This window comes from Haemaphysalis longicornis, unplaced genomic scaffold (genome assembly GCF_048455015.1).
Source record: "Haemaphysalis longicornis isolate Haplotype H1 unplaced genomic scaffold, Haemaphysalis longicornis Haplotype H1 scaffold_4, whole genome shotgun sequence".
Classification (NCBI taxonomy): Eukaryota; Metazoa; Arthropoda; class Arachnida; order Ixodida; family Ixodidae; genus Haemaphysalis; species Haemaphysalis longicornis.
Genome location: NW_027526361.1, coordinates 53,671,906 through 53,693,966, shown reverse-complemented (window position 1 = coordinate 53,693,966; position 22,061 = coordinate 53,671,906). Strand labels below are relative to the sequence as shown.

General features: G+C 44.9%; 1 protein-coding gene across 2 annotated transcripts in view; it reads right to left on the bottom strand.

The window, feature by feature from the left end:
• Positions 1-216: 216 nt before the first annotated feature.
• Positions 217-22,061, bottom strand: part of LOC144178703 (high mobility group protein B3-like) — a 40,035-nt gene continuing 18,190 nt past the window's right edge. Inside the window, exons 7-13 of one of the 2 annotated variants that reach the window (XM_077706725.1) lie at positions 20,241-20,287; positions 18,755-18,829; positions 14,098-14,229; positions 8,351-8,426; positions 6,602-6,660; positions 6,067-6,106; positions 217-1,319 (exon numbers count right to left, since the gene is read on the bottom strand). In XM_077706725.1, the coding sequence (XP_077562851.1) occupies positions 1,291-1,319; positions 6,067-6,106; positions 6,602-6,660; positions 8,351-8,426; positions 14,098-14,229; positions 18,755-18,829; positions 20,241-20,287 (458 nt within the window). In that variant the 3' untranslated portion in view covers positions 217-1,290. The remainder of the gene's footprint in view (positions 1,320-6,066; positions 6,107-6,601; positions 6,661-8,350; positions 8,427-14,097; positions 14,230-18,754; positions 18,830-20,240; positions 20,288-22,061) is intronic. The other variant, XM_077706724.1, reaches the window with a different exon arrangement.

Below are 22,061 nucleotides of genomic sequence, written 5' to 3'. Positions count from 1 at the left end.
TTTTATAGCAGTAAGAATGGTGGGGTACACAATGGAAGTTAAGAATTAAATGAAGAAGCACCAGTGTTTGCTGCTGTTGGTACTGCACGCACTATGCTGGTTACAGCTGCAGAGCAGTCCGGCACTTTGGGGTAGTCTCACACGACACTAGCCAATTGGCGTAAGCACCATTGCCTTACGTGTCTCTGTTTGTCGAGCATACCCCATGTTTCACAAAACGATTACTACCTACTGTAGAAAAAACAATCCATGTGCAAATATGGTCCGAAACAAAGCAAAGGAGGACAGCGGTCCTGCACAGTATGGTGCCGCCATCTAGGAGGACTGACGGCAAACAAGGTGTTCTGGAGCCTGCTGCAGACTAAACGACGCACTGACGTTTGTTTGAAGACCTGTCCTTGTTACGTCATCGCCGTCACAAAACACACGATGTGGAAGAAGAATCAACATTTTAACTTAAATTGATTACTTTCTCAGTGAATAAAGCATTGTTTTCTGCAGCACAAGTGCTGGGTCCACTACGAAACACCAAACCTTTCGAATAGAACAAACTAGGATTTTGTCTGCTCAGCCCCTTTATTAAAGAAACAAAAATTATTTGATGTGCATACGTTACAGTGCAACAATGGATCTCACCCAGGCGATGAAGCAGGTAATTGAGAAATATAGGGAATACAACAAACCTTTCTACATTATAGAATGCAACTGATTGCATTGTCTCCAAAAGAGACTGTGTATTTGGAAGCCAGCGGCCCTAGAAAGTGAGAATAAACACATGTTCTGATTTAAAATATTTCTGTACTTGACATGTGCTCTTTTCAATAAACCAGTTGTTGAAAGTTCGCACTTTGTCTGTCGTCTTTGGCTGTGCTATTCACCCCCTAAATACGCTGCGAATTTCACCCTTCCTTTCCTGCACCTTTTCTTAATCCCACCTGTTTACACATCACAAAGCCAAAATATTCTCCTATTGACACGGAGCAACACGATACGCCTTCAGTGTACAATTATACTCAGTAAAAAGTACTCAAGGACCAAAGCCAACTTCAGCCACAGCCAATTTTACTAGTCAAGTGTTTTTTTCACTGAAAATAGGCATCCTTATGACAAATACACAAGAGACAAACACATACACAGTAAATACACCTATGACATGCTTTATACAACACTTTAATTCTGCCCACTGAAAATTGTGACTAGCATTTATTGCAACACAGCTCCATGAATATGAATTAAATTATAGTCACAAATGAGAATTTGTGAAGCATGGGCGTCCCTTTCAAGAGGTTGTCAAAGTTGTTCACAAAGCTCTTCGTCATCTGTAAGGCACGGAAAAAAAATGGGGTGGAAATAAAACACTGCTTCTAATCAACAATCAACAAATGATTAATGTCTGGGAAATTTAATGGAAGCTTGCAACTCGTGTGTGTAATAGTATACAAATATTTTGTGCCTTCATCACACTGCAAGCTACAGCAATGTTTGCACCCAATAAGCCAACTGAACAGCCTGCATGGGTGCACCAGTTAATGTACAGTTAAATTTGGATATAGCGAAGTTGACAAAGATTGGCAATTTTTCGTTACATGCATGTTTCGGGTTACGGCTTGCATGAATGTACCAGAAATTAAACCAAAATGCGAGACATCAGTGAGGGTGAACTCACTGATTTATTTCACCGTGAAAAACTGAGTGATCTGCACCTGCTGCTTTCCCACGGCACTCCAAAGAAGCAGGGCCACTTACCCCCATATTCACAAACCTAACTTCAGTGTCACTTTCGCCGTTTGGCACTGTTCGGGTCCCTTTTAACCCGTTTCAAGGACCTATTTTATGGTGAAAGGGCGCCTTTTCACGAACCTAATTGATGCTCTTTGCCGCATTCAAAGTTGTTGAGAGGGTACTAATTGGGATACTGCACTGGGCGGCGCCGTTTTTCTTTATCGCAGGCGAAGATAGCATTTAAAATTGCGAGCTTGTCTTGAAAAGAAACAGCTTTTCTGGACAAAGAGTTCTGGTAGCAGAACTCGTCACAGATGAATCGACACCACAAATGGCACTGGAGATGCACGACTAAACATTGATAGACAGGCAATAGCACTTAACCGACACCGCACTCTCACTAGAAAGGCACGGCAGCTTGCGGTGTGGGCGAAGTTCGCTAAATTAGTGCATTTCTCCAGCCGATTTTCCAAAAAACGTGCAAAAAACACTGGCTTATCAGCGTAGCAAATTCGTTACATCAAGGTGAACCGTCACAACGACATCGTTACATAGAGATCGCAAACAGATTGGCTTCTATGGGGGTGGCAATGGGGGAATTGAAAAGCTTCGTTAAATCCGGGAATTTGTTACATACAGGTTCGTTACATCCAGGTTTAACAGTAGTGAGCATTACTCCACTTCAGAGATGCCCTTTGGTCCCCCAGAAAAACCGAGGTACCCAGTCTCTTTTCAAGTGCCGTGCTTTTGCCCCTCACATCAGATGCTGAGTCTTATCACTCCTATGCCTGCGCAAGGGAGCATCTCTCAGGTGAATTTGTGCATCCCACCAAAGAGGTGTACGAGTCAAGTGGGTTCCCTAACTATGCGTTTAGCGAGCATTTTATGAGCTCGCCAGTGCTAAGATGCTCAAATGAGGAAAGGCGTCCCACGGCCTTTTTCAACGCAGGTACGCTCAATGCTGGCACTGTGTTGAAAAAGTAATCCTAGACGACAGCCGCAAGAGATTGCAAATACTCCCATAGGAATTTTATTGAGGACTGAGGGGGGAGAAATCATACCTAAGGTATCAGATAGGTGAAGAGACTGCACTGCACTGTTTGTTCGAAAATGACAGCATAAAATTAGAAAGGTGTATAAATAACTTCAAGTAAACAATGTGACTGATCAATCACTCTCCCGCAGGGTGTGCCAAAGAAATTATTTTTGTTCCAGGTTCTTATATTGCTACAAATTGAACGGTCCAGTTCCGTTCAGCTCCAGAACAAAATAGCAATGGTTCACAAGTAGTTTGAACTGTTACATCTGGACCCGCAAGAAATTGTTTCATAGAATTGAAAAAAATACCTCTCTTATTTTTACGAAACCTCCTAAGGCCACTGCAAGAATACTGACACTAATAGGTATGTATTAAAATTATGAAGGCACATTTTGGGATGCCCACTGGACATAGTACTTTGAATTGACGTAGCCATCGCAGAACAGAACCAGCACATTTGGCTTATTGCAATTTAAACACAGATATATGCACAACACGTCCATCATACGTAATAGAGTGCTGTGGTGCAAGATACAAAGATACTAACCCTGGTATTCTGAGTCCTTCCTACACTTGAGCCTTTAGCGGAGCAGTTCTTTGAAAGCGATTTCCCCATGCATAAGCATTGCGGAATCCTCCCCACAGCCAAGTGGAGGGAGCAAATGGAGCGTAGGAGGGACCCAGAATACAGCCCTAAGAGTGCTTAGCAAGAAATATATCTTTGGTTTGACAGCACAAATTTAAGACACTAAGAGTGCTCATTCCACGCTGTTGATGATTATGTAGAGTCGCAATGCTCTTGCAGGTTGCTGATGATGACATGTCAGAAAAGAGCTACTTATGCCAAAATGTAGAGTTCTGCACAGCACTTGCATTTTTTCTCCTTGCTCCCCAAGCTGTAACACATTTGTGTCCTTTGGAAACTACAACTCCTTGTTCGTCAGGCATTTCGAGCAAACAGGTAGTGTAGAGTAGGCCGAAAGGCCAACAGCACTCAAATCTCACGTCGGCCAAATTTACTCTGAACATGCTGTACGTACCATCAAACCATGACATGACGGGTAACCTCGTGAAATGCATTGTTAATTAGTTGGAAATGTCTAAAACAGCTCCGCCTCAGGTGACGCTGCACCTGCCGGCGGATCGCGCAAACAGCCATGAAGCGAAAGTGACACTGCGGCCGGCCCTATGCTTTTCCCTACGGCCAGCCAGAATAACTGGTCGAGCTCCGCTTGGCGTGCTTCTCCTTGGGCTGCGGCAAAGGCAGAGTGTTGCACGCAGGTTTGCTCTAGCTCTCACCGAGTGGGCTGGCTGGAACGTCACTTCAGCTTGGCCATAATGGCCGCACTCTTCCCAATTTCGGTTTCGAAATCTCTGATTTGTGATGGTCGTTTGCACCGCGGATATGCGTATTTCAGCTGTCATATTAAGTACCTTAGTCTTTTTAGGCAGACTATGCAGAAATAACGTTTTGAAGAGGTTTAAATTTTTAGTGCAGTTGTCCTTTACCCTCCCACCCAATAAAGATGCCCATCGAATTAAATTTTTTTACAGCCTCAACCTGACCCAAGGATTTCCTCCCCCTCCTTGCTGCGAATGCCCATGAACATGCCAAAGTAGAGAATGCTAACAGAGCCAACAGTGTGCACTAAATACTTAATATGACTCCTGCGCAGCTCACTAAAATCTGGAATTCCCTACGATCGCATTTGCGAACACTCGTTCACTTGAGCTGTGAGCATTCTTCCTGCAAGGCCAACTGGCCAGAGATTGATGGGCTGTGTATGATTCACATCACGAGCTACGACTGCTGCTGAGCAGCGGCGCACTTAGATCGTGAAAGCTTGACGACGGTGCATTCTGACCAAAGAGTGCACCAACGTGGACAAGAAAGTGAGACAAGAAGCGGTGCTGACGAGCAACTGAACGGTTTATCTTCTGATGGCACACGAATATACAGGGTAACCTTGTTCATACGTATTTCACCGGACCGGGAAAACAAAATGTAACAACCAGGAAAACGCAGCAGTAAGTAAACCTTTAAAAATGAATGAAAACAGTGTACCTTTGACTTGCAACCATGTATTTCTGAAACTTTCGCTTTCAAACCTTAAAAAAGCTCAAGAATGTAGGATTGCCGCTTTTTGCGATCGCTGTAAAACACCTTGCGCTGAAACGCAAGGTACCTAGCAATGTCGACTCTCTGCGCACTCGCTGCTTGTCTACTGCGTTCAGTACATCAAGCTTTTTCTAAAGGGAAAGCGCCTCGAGGCGTTTTTGCGACGCCATCAGGGCACGACAAAGTTTGCGGTTGCAAGTTCAACGGTGTTCTCAAAGCTTAAAGAGCACGATGATGACGAGAGCGTGTGCTATTCTTGTGGTGGTGCTTTTATGGCAAACAAGCACTTCCAGAATTCCAAAGTGACACGTCCGTTGTAAGTGCAGTGATGATGGTGATAGCATAGAGTAACATAGGGTCATCTAGTGGTGACGAATCGCACCCACGTGCGGCTTCACGCAGTCCCTTCCGTCACCAAGCCTGGCCAAGGCTCATCAAACGTCAAAATGGTGGTTCGTGCATGCTGCCCAGTCAGGTTTGGAGTGTCAGATTATAACGAATGATCCAGGAATGTACTCTGAGCCACGACGTAACAGTGAGGATTTTAATACATGGGATTCTATGAGAGCTGCACCGGGACTGGACAAAAACAACATGGCAGCCAGGAAAACGCAGCACTGAGGAACAAATGAGCGGGGTTCTACTGTATACCCAAATGTGGCCGTGACACTTTGGCCCAACTGTAGCACAGTTTCTTGCAAGAAGTACCCACTGGCCGTACATTGAGCAGCATTTTTCTCTTGGTGAAATTTTGCCCAACTGGTGCATCCATTCCATCACCGAAATCTTTTAAAGAGTTTGCACACGTTGCAGGAAGACTATATTATCCCCGTCTGAACGGTGGAGCCAAGCATATAGACACCACCACCACAGGCACACGGAATGCTGCATAACTTTGTGTTTGAACTGAAAGATCACACTTTCAGCTCTTCAAGACACTTTCACAGTGCTTCAAGCTTTCCCTTGCTACTCGGGCTCAGAAGAAAAGAGCAAGGGCTGGATTCTGTTCAGATGTCTGATCTTCGTACACATCATCCACATCAACGTGGCCAAATGTTCCCCATTGGTTAAAAGTATCCATGTTTTCTATGCTTGTGCAATTATAGCCCCTAAAGTTTGTAAGACAAACAAAAGTGTCCAGGTGCTCCTGTCGAACGAGAAAGTATATCACCAGAAAAGAACTCACCACTGTCCTTTTCAGCCAACTGCGCCAGACTGATACCAGACTGCAGAAACAGAGAGTAGAAACAATAGTGCAAGTTGAGCTAGTTGGTGCATGATTGAAAACTTCAAAGTCCACAAAAAACGGGGACAGACAGGAGCGACACACACAAGCGCTTTGTAAGTAGGACACTCTAACACAAGATGTCGACCAAACAACAGCAAAGTGTAGTTGAACTGCCTTTTCTCAATATGGCGAGAGCCAGCAAAGCCTAGGCAGGCTAATGGCCACCCGATACGCTATGATTCACACAGTGTCTTGACAAGCACAGACATTAACGGCAGCAATTAGCTACTAATTCTGCATTAATAAAAAATACACAGGCACAAAGAATCACCAACTATACCTGAGATCACGTTCAAGCAAGTTTTGGCACTGATTTACCACAGAGTAAGCAAGGGTAAATAAGCAGCTATGAACCTACAAGCCTTTATGGTAAGCAATGCTTACCAAGTAAGAAATCTAATAGAATGGGAATCCAAAGGATCACTGTACTTACCGAAGTGAACACTGATGGACTACATTCCAGAACTTCACCTTGTTCGGCAGCTTGCCAAGCTGGGAACAAAGTAACATTGCATTGTTGAATCAGTCACAATATCTGTACACACATATGCACACACACAAAAAATATCCCCTGATTGACAATCATGTGCTGCCTGCGGCAAAAGCAAATGCTTTCACACATGTGCAATGCTAAGAAATGCACATAAAAAAAACCGAATTTGGGTCTTATGCCATAAATGCACAGTCATGGACAAATGAAACGCCATCACTAAAATATGAACCAGAGCACACAAATAGAGCGATTACTTTCATGCAAATCAAAATGACGTGTGGCTTAATTACAGTAACAAAGTTGGGAAATGTGGCTTTCTAAATACACCAACAGCGCCGCCATTATTGGACCTCCACAAACAGAACTTTTCAATTTTACGTGTTCAGGTTCTTATCTTTGTGCTCGCATTTTCGTTAGTCCATGACAGCACATGTGGGCATAAGGCTGTCATAACAGAGGGTTTGGGATGAAGTTAGAACACTGTAGCTTCTTTGACTTGCGGTAAAATCTCAATGCATTAACGTATTTGTTTTTTGCCCACAAAATATCAATTAAGCATGCAAGTAGTAGCCATGTTAGGTGTCAGTATGTTTCTGACGATGAAACGCTTCAGCTGTGTGCTACTACACTCAAGTACTACAGTAGTACCTCTTTCATCCTCCCGACAGTAGCCTGCCTTCATTACCACTATCATCAGCCACGCATGGCCTCTGCATGCCAATTCTGGCAGCAGCCACAGGTGGAGAGTACTCTCCACCTCCCGGGAGTGTGCAACAATGAACCAGTAGAAGACGACTATTGGCCACGCATGGCTGATGACAGTGCAGGGCAGGGTCATAAGGATGGCAAGTGCTGCAACGGTATCCATGCATAACAGTAGTCAAACAAATGAGCCGAATGCAGCCCTGCTCGATTATAATGAATGCAGTGTTGTGAAAGAAGTTTTCCTCCGTAAATTACAGTAGATTTGCGGCAGATTACAGTAAACAAATGTGCACGGTACCATGAGGGTTCATTTCTGTTCCTCACTTTTTTTTATCACTTTTTGTATTACCCCAAAAATTTCCTCTTGTACTTATGCACGTCAGTATTATAGCAGGTTCGTACAGTAGTTCAGAACGCGCGGGTTACTGGCTGGCTAACATCACTGCATACAAAGTTTACAGCAGTGTAATGGTTATGCAAAACTTGTGCACTAACGAAAAAGCCTAGGTAAAAATGCCTATTCACTAGAAGCAGGTGCCCATTAAAGATCCCCTTTCATAGGCCTCCAGTACGGTGCACCTCATATGCCAGATGTATTTTTGAGATGTAAAACCCACAAAATAGAATTTCAAATAGGACTGCGTGTATGTTTCTATATACAAGACCTCCTGTCACCATATTGTATGCGTATAATACTCTTTGCAAGGAAAATTAACTGAATATTTTTGTTGTTACTGCTGTTGCCCAATCTTAAAAGGGATAGTCTTTGGTAGAAAGCAAGTATGGCTCCAAAGATTCAGCCTAAAAGCATTGAATAAATGTTTACACCATGAAAAAAATAGAAAGAAGGACAGGGAGTGAACATTTGTTCAATGGAGAACTGCCAACAAGCCTAAACTTTAACGTTGGCCTGAAAGCAGCCAAGGCAGGCTGTCCTAAAACACCTGTAGCTAGCCAGATGACACAGCTCCCCAAAACACTCACCCCGGACCTTGGCAGCCTCCCATGCCTGGTACTCGGGAGAGCTGAGGTAGGACTTGAGTGCCTCCTTGTACTCTGTCTGCAAGGACGGAAAAGGGATGGCTCGCTCACGTTTCCAAGAGCAGAGCAGTGGACACACAGTGCCATTCAACCAGAGCTACGCTCCCCTGACAAGATGAGTCAAGGCAGAAGTGTGCCCACAGCTTTAGGGTTAAAGCAAGAAATGAAGGCACCACATGGGAGCACTAAGGCTACACCAGGAGCACTTAGGAAAGATCTGCCCCTGAAAGGACTGCGAAGTGCAAACAACAGTGTATTCACAATTGGAGCCAGGAAGATGCTGAATTGGGCAGGACTAGGCTAGCGTAAAAGCTTGTTCTTCCCCCGGAAAACGTAACATCCTAAGAAAAATGCAGATCAGTAGAGACTGGAACATCAGGCACGAAAAATCAAGGTTTTAGGAGCCTATAATAGGCACCTGAAAGTGCCATTTAGGCATATATAGGCACCAAATACTGTAATTAGGCACATATAGGCTCAATTCGTATTTACTTCAGCAGCGTATTTCACGACAAATTTTTTACTTGCCGTGAAATCAGCAAACAAATTCTGTTCTGTGAAAAAGTCACTTTATTTTGTTTGTGAAAATAAGCCACACAAGAGTTGCTATTTTAAGATTCACTTGCAAGTGAATCTTAAAATGGTTGTTTCGACACCAAAAGAAAGGCTTAAAAGCAATGATAAAACCAAACCCATCTCAACGACTTGCTGCTTGAAGTTGTACCGCATTTTAGTCAATAACTGTATGCCAAAAAAAAAAAAAAAATTAAATTAAAACGCTCAACGTCCACTGAAACTGGGAAGCATGCTTGTACTTCGGCACGCTCCATGAGTTAATTCCATCTGGAACATCAGAATGTTTGCTGCTCGAGCCTTCGGGAGTTCTTCTAGCACAAAAAATCCAAGAATTTTATGTCAGACAGATTTAAGCAACCAGTCCTTTGGGGATGGTGGTGGATGTGCCCTGCACCTTCGACCTTCGAAATTAACTCAGCATTCTTAGTCATAATGGCGTCCAAGCACTCAGCTGCTGCAATGCTTTCCACTAAGTGTGAAATACGCACACGAATGTGCCATGTCACGTTCAGGTGTAGCATGGTGTAAATAATTTGGGCTGCTACACTTTTTTCGACTGCAAAGCTGCTAAGCCGGAGTGTTTTTGTAGTAGTTTTCCGCCCTTAGCTGAGCTACTTGAGGTGTAACGGCGGGCTCTGGTGGAAAGAGGCACAATCGGTAACTGCTTCTTGAAGACACAACTGCACTTCGAAGAAAGATCTTAACTGCAACTTATTATAAGTTGACAGAGCAGGATGCCCTTCTCACCTCTTCCCAACACCGATGAACCCCATGGATGGTACACTGAAGTGCTATGATTTTGTACAAATTAATGAACCATTATGTCCTGCAGAAGCACACCATTAGCTAAGCTGTGGGAATAACGCCACTCAATAACTATGCACTATGTACCGATTATCAACATTGGACAGCTCGCAAGACTTTTTGCAACTAACTCTCCTAATACTAGGTTTCCAAATTCCTTCAAAGGTTACCTGGCACGGAAGACGACGGCTGTCATGACTAGACTATTTGTAAAGTGCCGAGATGCTCATTCCTATATGCTCCAATTCTCATTCCATCTTCGTGCTACACGTGCTGCATCTTGCCGGCCGGTGGTATACCGTGATAAGCGGCTGACAGCGCACGTGTTCATGGCGTCTCCTTAAAACTTTGGTGCGTCCTAGTTTAACATAGTTTTCCCCCAGGAGGTGTCTTTTACCTCGAACGGTATGTGTGCGCTGTGTTGTGTTCATTTTTTGTCTTGGGTTGTTTTTTCTTGTGTCAGCAATGAATAGGGCACGTCAGCAAATGTTTTCGCCATTGGTCCGCTGACACAGTGCGCTAGAAGGGCATAGAACAAAAAAGCTCGTGTGGACAGGGGTGATGTCGGTGTGAGCTTGGCTGCAGTGTTGTGCACGGGCCTCTGGCGGCTTGGCCAAGGTGGCGAGGTCAAGGTGGTGGCGGCTTGAGCCCGGTTTGTGCTTCTCGGCCTATTTAGCGTGGCACATGGATTTTTTCACAAATGGTGTGCGACTAACATCCGATTGCAGGCTTCTGAAGCTAGAACAGTTCTTGTGGAACATAGACTCGTAAGACCGAAAAGGCATATATAACACAAATAAGGCATTTTTAGGTGCTAAAACGCCAATATAGGGCCCATATATAGTCAAAATAGGCGCTAAAAAGCCCATATAGTCAAAATAGGCATGTATAGGCACAATAAACTATTAGTACTTAGAATGCTCCACTTCCTTTAGTTCATACTTATTAAATAGGCTTGATACGGATGAAAGAAAAAAATAGGCATTTTGTCTAAAGTTCTGGTCCTTACTGATCAGTGTGCGCAATATTTCTATTTTGTTTTATGCAGGAATATGAACCTTAACTGTCCAGTGCACAGAATTGTGTTGGAGGAGCAAGAAGGTCTCAGTGCACCTCTCTCTCTCCTATGGGGTACTTGAGTTGACCTTGTAGCGACAACTACGGCACTTGAGTGTGACAGCCATTTATTTGGGGGCTGCACATGCATACCTACAGTTTGGATGCTGGTACGACCGGGGAGGAGGGGAGACCTGAGCACCCAACAACATTTGCCACAAATGTTTATAACTCCTAGGCTTCTCCTATGAAGCAGCACCCCCTGCTTCCCACTGGTGTAAGAAACTGGTGCTCCCGTTGCCAGTCTTTGTATGCCATGACCCTCTTCAACTGCATTGCTCCCCGCTTGTGCAAATACAGTAGAAGCTCGATAAGCAGAAATCATTTAACCGGAATTGCCGCTTAAATGGAACCCTACCCTGTACGTTGGTTGGCTTTTTTATTCCGATAACAAAAAAACACTTTCCGTAATCGGAACTAAAATTTCCGCGTCACCGTGTAAATGAACCTGAGAATGGAACTTCTTGTCAGACCCACTGACATGACAATCAGCTTTTTCTAGTTACGGCTGCTTCGTTTTTTTTTTTTTTTTAGCCTCATTGGCCTCGTAAGCCTCGTCTCGTTAATAGTCAGCCATGTTAGCGTGACAAATGCAACATCGCAGTTCAGTTCTTGTTCCAGTCATCCAGTTTCAATTCAGGGCGCTGAGGTTACAGGGCTCAGCTCCTGCCACCTCGTTCGTGACATCGTGGTGCTTTTCGCACTTCATTACCGCGTTGCTGTCTTCTAAATTTCATGCCTCGTAAGCAATCGCAAAGTTGAGGCTTCTAGTTAGTCACTGTGAAGATGCAGTTGCAAGGACTCAAACAAAAATAATTGATGCATTTTGTAGTGCACAGCGACTCATTGTTGCCAAATCAACCTTGTGAATGCTGTGCCTAAATCTCTTGTAGTTTTCTTGCTTTCTGAAAAACTATCAGTTACATTCACCTTCTCGTGCTTGGAGTTCCATGAAATGGTATTACGAGTGTGTACTCACATAAATTTTCACTTTCACACACCTACAGTCTAATCCCACTACAACGAAGTCCGCTTCAATGAAATTTCCACTTCAACAAAATATTTCCAGTTCCCCGTCAGCTAACCATAGAAGTCAATGGAACGAAGTCCTCGCCACAACAAACCATTTGTCTTGCTTGCTTTTGCTTCAATGGAAGTTTTGCTGATTGGGGCTGAGTTCGAACAATTATTTTACAATAAAATAAGCATAACAAGGCTATCTAAAACTTTTTATACGTTCAAGGCGCTTAGTTTCTCCAAAAATGTGCACCGCACGCCCACTCTACCACCCATAAACAAAAACAAAGTCATAGATGGATGCCATTGTTTGCTGGTGATAACAATGCGGCTGGACAACTTGGAACCGGGCCTGGCAGGCCCGGTTCGCCAAGCTGGAGCTACAGCCAATCCGTATCCAGTTGAAATCGCGCGAATGTACTTCGCTGCTCGCGCGGCGCCGTCATGTATGCGTTGTGAACAGCTATCATTGCAGTTTTCCTTATACAGTTCTTCAAAATCAAAAGCAAAGATAATGTTTTCCTGTTTAGTCTTGAACCCGTGTCATCCTATCTTAGTTACAAGCACGCGCGGCTTGCTGCCAAGGTCAGTTGGCACTGTGTCTAGTAAGAGGATAACTCCATGGAGGATAAGATAACGACACCTCTCTTGCCTGCCACAAGTGAGAGTAAGGGTTTCCAACTGCTGAGAAGCTATCTGCAAGTAATCAGCTCGGTAGATTTGCCTTGTGCTGTAATATGTTTTGCGACTGCATTTCTTCCCCCCCCCCCCCCCCCCCCCCCCCCCTTCCTTGTAAACACGGAACAACTGGGCATCAATCCTTTTTCTAAACATTGCATTACGCTGTCAATATTGCGGATAATATACGGGGCTACTTTCTTTCCCTTCCGTGGTGAGCTGCGGCACACTTCGCCTCAACGAATTTCCGCTTCAACAAAATTTTTCCCACGTCCCATCAATATCGTCGTGGTGGGATTCGACTGTATCTCAGTAAACGGAACTCCTGTTAGACAGAACTAATTTTTTCGGTCCCTAGAAGTTCTGTTTATCGAGAGTCTACCGTAGTTCGTTTATCATGGTAACTAAGTAAGTCGGGTCCAAACTGATCACTGTCAAAGTGAACTCGCATCCAGTGCTTTGACAGCCGGTGTTGCTTAAGACCAGTTGGCCCGTGCCACCTCATTAGGCCCCATGGCTGGCCACCTAGCAGCTTGCACAAGTCCTTTTTACCCCAGCATGCCGGTACCAGCCCATGCCATGTGGTCCAATTCTTACTGCCGCCCGCTGTCCGGCTTAGCAGATGCTAAGGTTGCCCCAGACACCAGCTGTACAGTTTAGTGTGGTTTCTTATCATGGTTGTCCATGTAATAAATGCTTACACTACAACAGTGACCCCTTACTTCTGGAGTGTTTGCACCCATGTGGCTAGAGCTTCTCCTGCCCCATGGCTCCACTCGCTCCAATCTGTGCAGGCCTTTTTCTGCAGCTGGCACAAGAGTAAACTGTCATCAAACAGTTTTAAAAGACCATAAAAGAAACATGCAACTTTGCTTTATTTGATGGATTTGGCAGTTTTTTCTCACTACCAGAGGCGGGCAAACTCATGCAGTTTCGACTTCAACCTCGAATGGACCTCAAAAACCTCGCCTTATGAGGTAAGGCATAAGAGGCTGCAATTTGCTGAGTGAGCGAGGTCTGTACCTTGACCTCAGCCAATGATACTGAGGTTGCGTGAGGTTGAGATTTAATCTGAGGTTCAAGTGAAGTCCAAGATGCTTCATTTTCAGTGTGCACACCATACTCTTGCAATATCTATTGATTACAAGAAAAACAACGCACAGACAGGAAAAAGGAATACAAGACAACACAGCACTGGCATTTTGGTCTTGTGTACCTCTAAGTAAAACATCTTTGAAGCAAAACCACCCCAACTTTGTGCCATGTTTCTTAGTGCAACATCAGGCTGAGGTACTGTGACTAAGTATTCACTTCAAGCTATAGATGTTGGTTACCTTGATGCCATACACTTATTTGCACTTTCCTTCAACCTGCTACTGGTCGAATCAGCCACTGAAGAAAATGCAGCAGGAGCTGGTAAGTAGCAACGGGCCAGTCTGGGAAGAATTAGCGCGGCCATGCAAGAGAGACGCGGTTGCAAGGGCCACTGTAATGCTCACCTTTTCGGCATTGTAACTGTCGACGTACTCCTGCTTCGACTCGCCTGGCAGTTCTCTCCACATCTGGCCCATTACCCTGGCGACCTCTGGAAATGTCCGCTCTGGGTGGGTGGCTGTCACAGAATCCCACATCTAGGCGAGAAGAAAGACGGAAGTCAATATAAAAATTAAAGCCGTTCCACTCACCGTGAAAGCTGGCGGAAGTGAAGAGGAGTGGTTCGCCATAATGGGCTGTGGCGCCGTTATCCGATCACTGCTACCACCCAACGCAATCAAATTTCCCGCCTTCACAGTGCTCGCGCACCCCCTGCCTGAAACTGCACCAGCAGGAGTTCTGTTCTTTTTGTGCTTGCTTTTCCTCCCGCACGTGCCGGCGTTGCACTGCCAGTTTTTTTTTTGCTTATAAAAACCAACCCAACGTGCGTTCCTAACTAAATGACCGCAGACACTGCTGGTTAAGTACGTACATTTTGCCTCAAACGTACCTGCAGTTTTCTTTGCGCTAAACAACGGGGAGATGTACAACAAGCACCTGCGGTTCACGAGTTTCGAACGCTTATGACTGTATAAACCGCTTGGCTTCCGAAGCCTCTGGGTTACACCGTGATGACAGCCGCTGCGACGGTTTGGCTAAACCAAGGTGACAATGTCCTGCTCTTACTAGTCACGAACAGCTAAGCAATCTGCAAGCCCTAGCCCCCACTGTGCCACATTCACACCACCAGCTTTGTTAAAAGCTTGCCTCGACGTTACATTGGAGGAAGTCTACTGGTCCCAGCATCCCAATGAACTGCAAGGTATTTTGACGGGTTTGTACCTGAAGTGTGCATGTTTGCCTATATGCAACCATTAATTTCTTTAGTAAAACTTGTATAGCACAGTGAACATTAATGCATGCAGTAGAACATCCATCAAGGAGATGGCTTTGGGTAGCCTACTTGAAAGCCCCTGCCAGTGGTAACCAACCCTTTCTTTCCTGCAATAGCTCAAATTAAGCTTCAAACCAGAAAACCTACCCAAAAAAGGTGGCAGCATAAAAAGCATACCACATTACTAAATTCAAGCAACCTCACTCACGTCTGAATGCTAGGGAAGCATATTTCTATTTCACATCAGAATAATTTGGCCACAGGACACCTTCAGCTTGACTGCAAACTACAGAAATATTAAATGTGCGAAGAAATACAATGCATTTGTTTTAATGCATTTGTTTTTAAATAAAGCCCGAACTCTGTAATGTACTAAAATTTACTCACACAAGCATGCCAAGCATGTGCTTGGTACAGTTTTAACCGATTTCTCTGGATGGCAATTTTTTCTGGACAGCGCAACAATTCCATTGAAATGTGCAAATATCAAATTTGAGATGGCAAATCAAATATAAGTAGCAAAAACTGGCTGCAAATGGAATCAAATATTTTTGAACATGGATTTTTTTTCTTTCGTGTGTATAGGAATTCTAAAACATCGCCACACGCACAAAGGAAAAGATAACTTACACAGTCACGACTTAACACATCTGAGTGTTCATGTACTATTACAATGCTTGATGAGAAAATGGTACAAATTAAAAATAAAGGATCAAAACAGTATGGCAAAGCAGTAAAACAAAAATCTGTCGCACATTGCCTCGAAGAAATATGGGTTCCTCAACCTGCTGTGAATCCACGAAGTGCATATGGCTTGTCCCTCCAGTCATTTAAAAGTGGCCAGGCCCAAAGTGGCTGGTTTGACCTTATTGCACGCCAACCTCTAATAACTCAATTCCTCCTTTTCACTTATACATTTTACGCAAGCAATGTCCCAAAACCTCACTATCTAGCTGTCGGTGAGGCTACCCTTGCTAATGCGACATAACCCTCAGTTTATTTTTTAATTTTTAACCCTTTCCTTTCCTAGAAAAAAAAAAAAAAAGTACCATATTTACCGAAAAATGTTTCTCGACCAATTTGTACAGCTTCCTTTTCTCAACAAAGCGGCACCATTATTTCAATAAAATAACGTTCCTTTATTTCTCTACATGTGCAAAAGAGATTGCTGTAAGATGGCTTCACACGGCCCCATTATTTCAATGAAATAACGTTCTTTTATTTCTTTAATTGTGTAAAAAAGATTGCTCAAAGTTGACTTCACCGCATAACAGCTGTGTCTTGCAAAAAGCGCCGCAGGGCTCCAAAATGAGTGATGACGACGACTACACTCGTCATCGGTCATTTCGGTACAAAATCTCATGACGACTATACTCGTCAATGGCATCAAAAGCAATAAACGAAGTTTTTTAGGGGCAAAGCACCGTAGGGGCTCTGGCTGTAGTCAAGTTGTCAAACAATTGTAAAAAAACAAGTGTATAATGAATAAAACCGGTTCAAAATAAACTAACATGATAAAAAACATGCCAAACATGATAAATAAACTAACATATTTCAGGATAGCTGAACTGCAGTAGCGCACAAGCACTTGTTTTAGCGTGGACGAGCATAGCTCGTCCTCGGGGAGAGCGGGTACAACCCATGTGGACGAGCTCAGCTGGTCTAGGGTAGGCAAAGGGTTAACTGCCTTCTGCATTAAGCCAGATTTCAAAGTAGGTAAGATTTCAAAGCGTGTAGAGGAGATGTGTCCAATTAAAGTGTATGTGTATATTAAGAGCATACCAAATACAGTGCACAGGCACTGTGACAAGCACAAATAAATGCTTCCAGGTAACTGCACGTGTTAGTATTGCAAGTATATATGTATCCGTATTTCAGAACAGACAACCTATAATGTGCATAAGAATGCTTGGGTGCGTGTTTTTATGCATTTTGAAGCCCTCTTAAAGGTGCCCATCAGCACTTACCACCGATAACTCAGAATGTATTTTGGGGTAAAGTCTGTTGTCTGAGCAATCTCCTCCCGCAAGAATTATGAAAATCCATTTACTATTACCGAAGCTATGCACGGTGAAAAATTGCACATAATCGTTCCCTCTCAACTCGACGAAAGCTGCGCGCGCTCTCCCGGAGAGGGGTGTGGCTCGTGGCGTTCTCCTCGGTGGCCTTCAATATATCACAGGCCAGGGAGTTTTCTCTTTTTCTCTGCAATGTGGAGGGGTCTATTTGCGGTCTAATGCAACAAAAAAGCAGGCATTGATGCCTGCTCGCAAGTGCGCGCTCAGGCTGGTAGGGCGTTTTTGATGCAATAAACGTATGTTGTCAAGTGGACTAGTTGAAAGAAAAGTATTGAGTTCATCACTCGAACTCCACGCGCCCTCAAAACACGCAAGAAATGCTAAAACTGTTCGCACAGGTTCAGGTATAAAAGAGGTTGGTGCACAGCACCGACAACGGCAGATCGTAACAGGAAATGCGAGAAGTTCACTAGCAACAGCCAATAGGACAGCCACCGCTGTAATAATGTAATTACAGTATTGCATAACGAAGGAAACTGAAGAGAGCGCGGTTAATTTTTTTATGTCTTTCATAGCGATTTGTGAGCTTACCACTTCACGTGCACGAGTAATATCTGGTACGGGTATTCCTGGCAGTGTAATCTAAACATCGCACAGGTTTATTTGCACTGCTCAAAACGTGTAGCAGGGTCCTTTTAAGTGGGCACACACAACTCTCGCACTTAATAAAAATTTGGATATTCGCCAACACTGCTCCATCCTGATCCATTTCTTGTAGACATTGAAAAATATGCCAAAGCTTTTCTTCTGTCTCACACAACGTTCACAACTGCCCGTCAACTATGTTGGAACAGGATACCCAGGAGAAAAAAAAAAGGTATGTGAAGTTGCACATTTTAGGACTAATACAGAGAAGCAAGATGACAAACTAAAGCCCGTTCTACATGGTGCGTTTTTCGCCTGCGAATTCGGTGGAACGAACATTCGCACTTGCGAAGTTCGCAATGCCTGGAAATGTTGTCTACATGGCCTGCGAACGTCGCAATTTTCGCACTTCAGAAACACATTGTTTGCAGACTGAATTAGGTCTGTCACGAGCAAAGCTTGTTGTGATGTTAAAAAATAAACTTTATTGTACTTTCTGGGGAAGTTGTTTCAGATTGTTTTGCAGTAAATATGAGTTTATTAGCAGTTTCATTTAACAATCGTGAATTATTTTTCAATATATGCACACGTTTCAGAGAACACAAACACAGCAAGCAACCCTGGGTTTGCTTGTTGTGCGTGCCTAGCACATTTTGGTGTACCTCGGAAGGGACTTCTTTGGTTCTTATGTACTTCTTCCGAACTGCTGTGATGTCCGCGACATGCGCGGACATCGATTGATCATTCGTTGAAAACGGCGCGCGACATCGCGTTGTGAACACGCGTACGTTTGTGTTGGTGCGCCCGCACTTACGCCGCTCGTATGCAAGCAACGCCATCTGGTTGCTAAGCGTGCAAATGGTGATGACGTGACGTGGCTGTGACGTTCACCCAGCTGTGTTCCTATTGGCTGCAAGTTCTGGCCCCTCTACCGCCTCCACGCCGCACGAGCGGCGTTCGCCGGGGATGCTCGATCGTTCCCAACATTTGGCACTTTGCCGCAGCAACGAAAAAAAGCCGTTTTGCCGCACGAGCGGCGCCACATCTGCGAATTCGCAGGGAAAATCGCACCATGTAGAACGGGCTTAAGCATGCGGTTTCCATCCTTCTCACAATTTCTCTCACCTTTCTACTGTACCTCATGTAAGGCGTCAGGGGCTTGTCGGGACGCCTTGGGGGTTGGGGCTTGAGGCTATTGGCCTGGAACAAGGTGGTAGCAATGCCATCAGCGCGTGCAATTCACCTTTAACAGGGCAGGATTTGGAGCAATATTGAAATAAGAAGTTTGGGAGCACGAAAAATGCAGTTTTTAGACAATTCTAGGGAAGCAAATAACAAGTTTGAATCATCTTTTGAGCTGTACAAAAGTAAAATTGCAGCATCTGGGGGATAATGTAAAGAACTGTATTTATCCCTCGTTTATTTTAGTTGAACGTAGCCAGCAAGCACATTACAGTGATTTTGTCATTTGGAAGTGTGCTTCTATTTTTATCTAGCCTGCCATAAAGCTGTCTTGTAGTTCATTTGAGACCTTGATTAACCCTCTTTGCTGTTACCGACGAAAGCTGGCCATCAAATACCAGCTCCTCGGGTCACTGGAGTGAGTGAATAAACTTCATTTGCCCAGTTCAGCTGGGGGTTGCAGTCCCCCGCTTTACCAAGACGGCCGCCAGGTGTCTCCTGGCGGCGTCTGAGGCGAAAATAGACAAGTGGTGCCTGGAGGAAGCCGTTTAAGGGGTACTCACCTGATCACATGCCTATGGGACTCACTAATTCGTGCGTGCATCGATGCGAAACATTTTACAGATAGATTAAAATGTTCCCAACAACCCAGTTTGTTTCGTTTAGAAATAGATCTCTTCTTTACTGAGATTAAATATAATCAAGAAACACATTTTGGTTTATCCATTTTTCACCACATGGCGCTAGCTGTCGAGCAAGCAAGTTTTATTTTTTTATTTCAGTGCAGAAGTGACACATCTCCAAAATGAGCAAACTAGGCTGTTGTAAACATTTTTATGCATTTGTAAAGCTTTTCGTATAAGTTGTATTCACTTGCGAGGCACGCATGCAGGCAACCATGTGAGTGAGCCGTCAGTGGTTACGTCGGGCTTCATGCGATGGCGGTATTTGTCCGTGCTGAGCACATGATGTGTGTTGGACGTTCCAAACTCTACCCCACCGAATGCAAAGTAATGCCTCAACTCCAATGTGAGCGCAATTAATAACATCTCTGTTGACACCACCATTGACAATCAAGTTGAAACGGAGCGGACGACGCACGCCAGGTCTTTTTTTCTGCGGCGAGCCAGCACAGTGGCACAAGCCGCGCCATGTTTGTGGCCTCCATGTTTGTGGCGCTTCGGCCATGTCCGTGGCTGCTGCCAGTGTTGCCAAGCAAAGAAACTGGCAGCTAAACTTTTCAGTGAATACCATCTATTGCTGCACGAGGTTTTTAAGTCTGTGGGTCATGAAGTAGTGAGTCGCATAGGAATGTTAACAGGTGAGTACCCCTTCATGCCATGAATATAGCCCCAAAAGGTGACAGTGCCTTATGAGCACAATTGTAGCTTGAGAAAGCACATGCATGAAAAAATAAAGTGCTCCTTACCATGGGCGAGGTTGACTTTGAAGAAGACTTTTTCACTCTCGGCCGCACTGTTAGGCAACAAAAACAAGGTTTCAGTTGATCGCAGGATATGTAAGGAAAACACCACTTTAAGCTTGCCACTTTCCCTCCACACTGATTGCACTGAAAACCCTGTGTGTACACCTGAAAAACCTGGTCATCACACGTTTTGACTGTTGAAAAAATGCAGAAAACAAGTGCAGCAATCAGCTACTATGCTGCTAATTTCCTAATTTTCCCTCCATTTACTTCCTGACAAAATATTCCAACAAGAAACTCCATGTTTACCGCTACTAAAACATAAAATACAGTAGAACCTTGTTGACACGTTAAAAAAAAAACGCGAGGGAGAAATGTATTATCCGAGAAATTGTATGATCTGCCACAGTAAAAATAAAAAGCAATCGAGAGAAGAACATGAGCATTTAATGGCCTTCTTCACTAACTTGTACATGTCTGTCAATGTCTGCTGGCGCATTATTGCGTGCAGGACTCTGGGGGGAGCCCTCCCCAAGGCCGAACAGAAGAGAGTGTTTAGACCGTCGGCTGGGTGGGCGGTCGTAAAACAGGAACACGTGTGCGCTCCGGCGGAATCGGGGGGTCAGCGGGTCGCGGCTTCAGAGGAGAGCGAAGGCCGGCTTCTCGGAACCGCGGGGCCAGGGCGGTGCCAGCGACTCGGGACCTCCGGAGGAAAGAGCAACGGGACAGTCGTCTTTGGGCAGCGGCAGAGAACGGCTGTCGACAGAACGCTCATCCGAACGACGAAAGGCCTGGGGCCTCCTTCGTTAGGATGTAGCATGGAATAACGTCCTTTTCATCGTCACCGGTCCGCAGTCTGGCCTACCTCGCAACAAACTGGTTGGTGGCGGCGGCGGGATAAGCCAAGGCGGACGAAAGAACTTCGTGCAGAAGAACCACCTGATCCGGGATCAGCGCGAATTCATCATCGTGGCCTCCGGGAGACACGAGCGACGAAGAAGGTGCGAGTGAAGAGTGGACGGAAGACTCGAGGAGGAAGACAACGAGGCCTTCCTGACGTGTGGAGAAGGTGCGGCAACGGCGATCCTGGATCGACCAACGCAACGTGGCTCCGGGAGACACAGGCACCGCACGCTGGTAAGTGCTTGAGCGACTACGCTTTGCCAGACAATTTTGAACAGGGTTCAAATCAGGCGCTAAATTGACTGCCACCGGGTGTGTAGTTAATTTGTTTGCGGGCAGAAAGCTCTCGCCAAGCATGGACATTGCAAAGTGCACGAAAGATGAGTTGCTGCTGCTAGCAGCGGAGTTGCGGCTAGAGGTGAATGCAAGAATGAGAAAACCGGAAATTCGCAGTGCCATTCAGGAGGTGAATTTTGAGGAGGACGAAATTTCAGATGCGTGGGCCAAAATTTGCCGAGTGGAAAAGGAAAAGGAAGAGGAGCGAAAGAGGCAGGATGAGGAACGGAAGAGGCCGGACGAGAAAGATGCCAGAGATGCACAGATTAAGCTTGAGGAAATAAAGCTTCAGCAAGCTAGGCTGGCAAATGGGGATTCCTCAGTCGCCCAAGGAGGCGCAGTTAAGATGACAAATTTTCTTCAGCCATTTAAGACGGGAGATGACATCGGTCTCTACCTAATAAATTTTGAAAGATTGTGTGAGGGGCAATCATTCAGCCGCGATACTTGGCCACAGAGGTTGTTGTCGTTGCTTCCGGGGGAAGCATCGCAGGTTGTGGCACACCTAAGTGCTGGCGATGCAGAAGACTACAATTTGGTGAAGTCGAGCCTGCTCGCGAAGTACAAGATTTCGGCAGAGGAGTT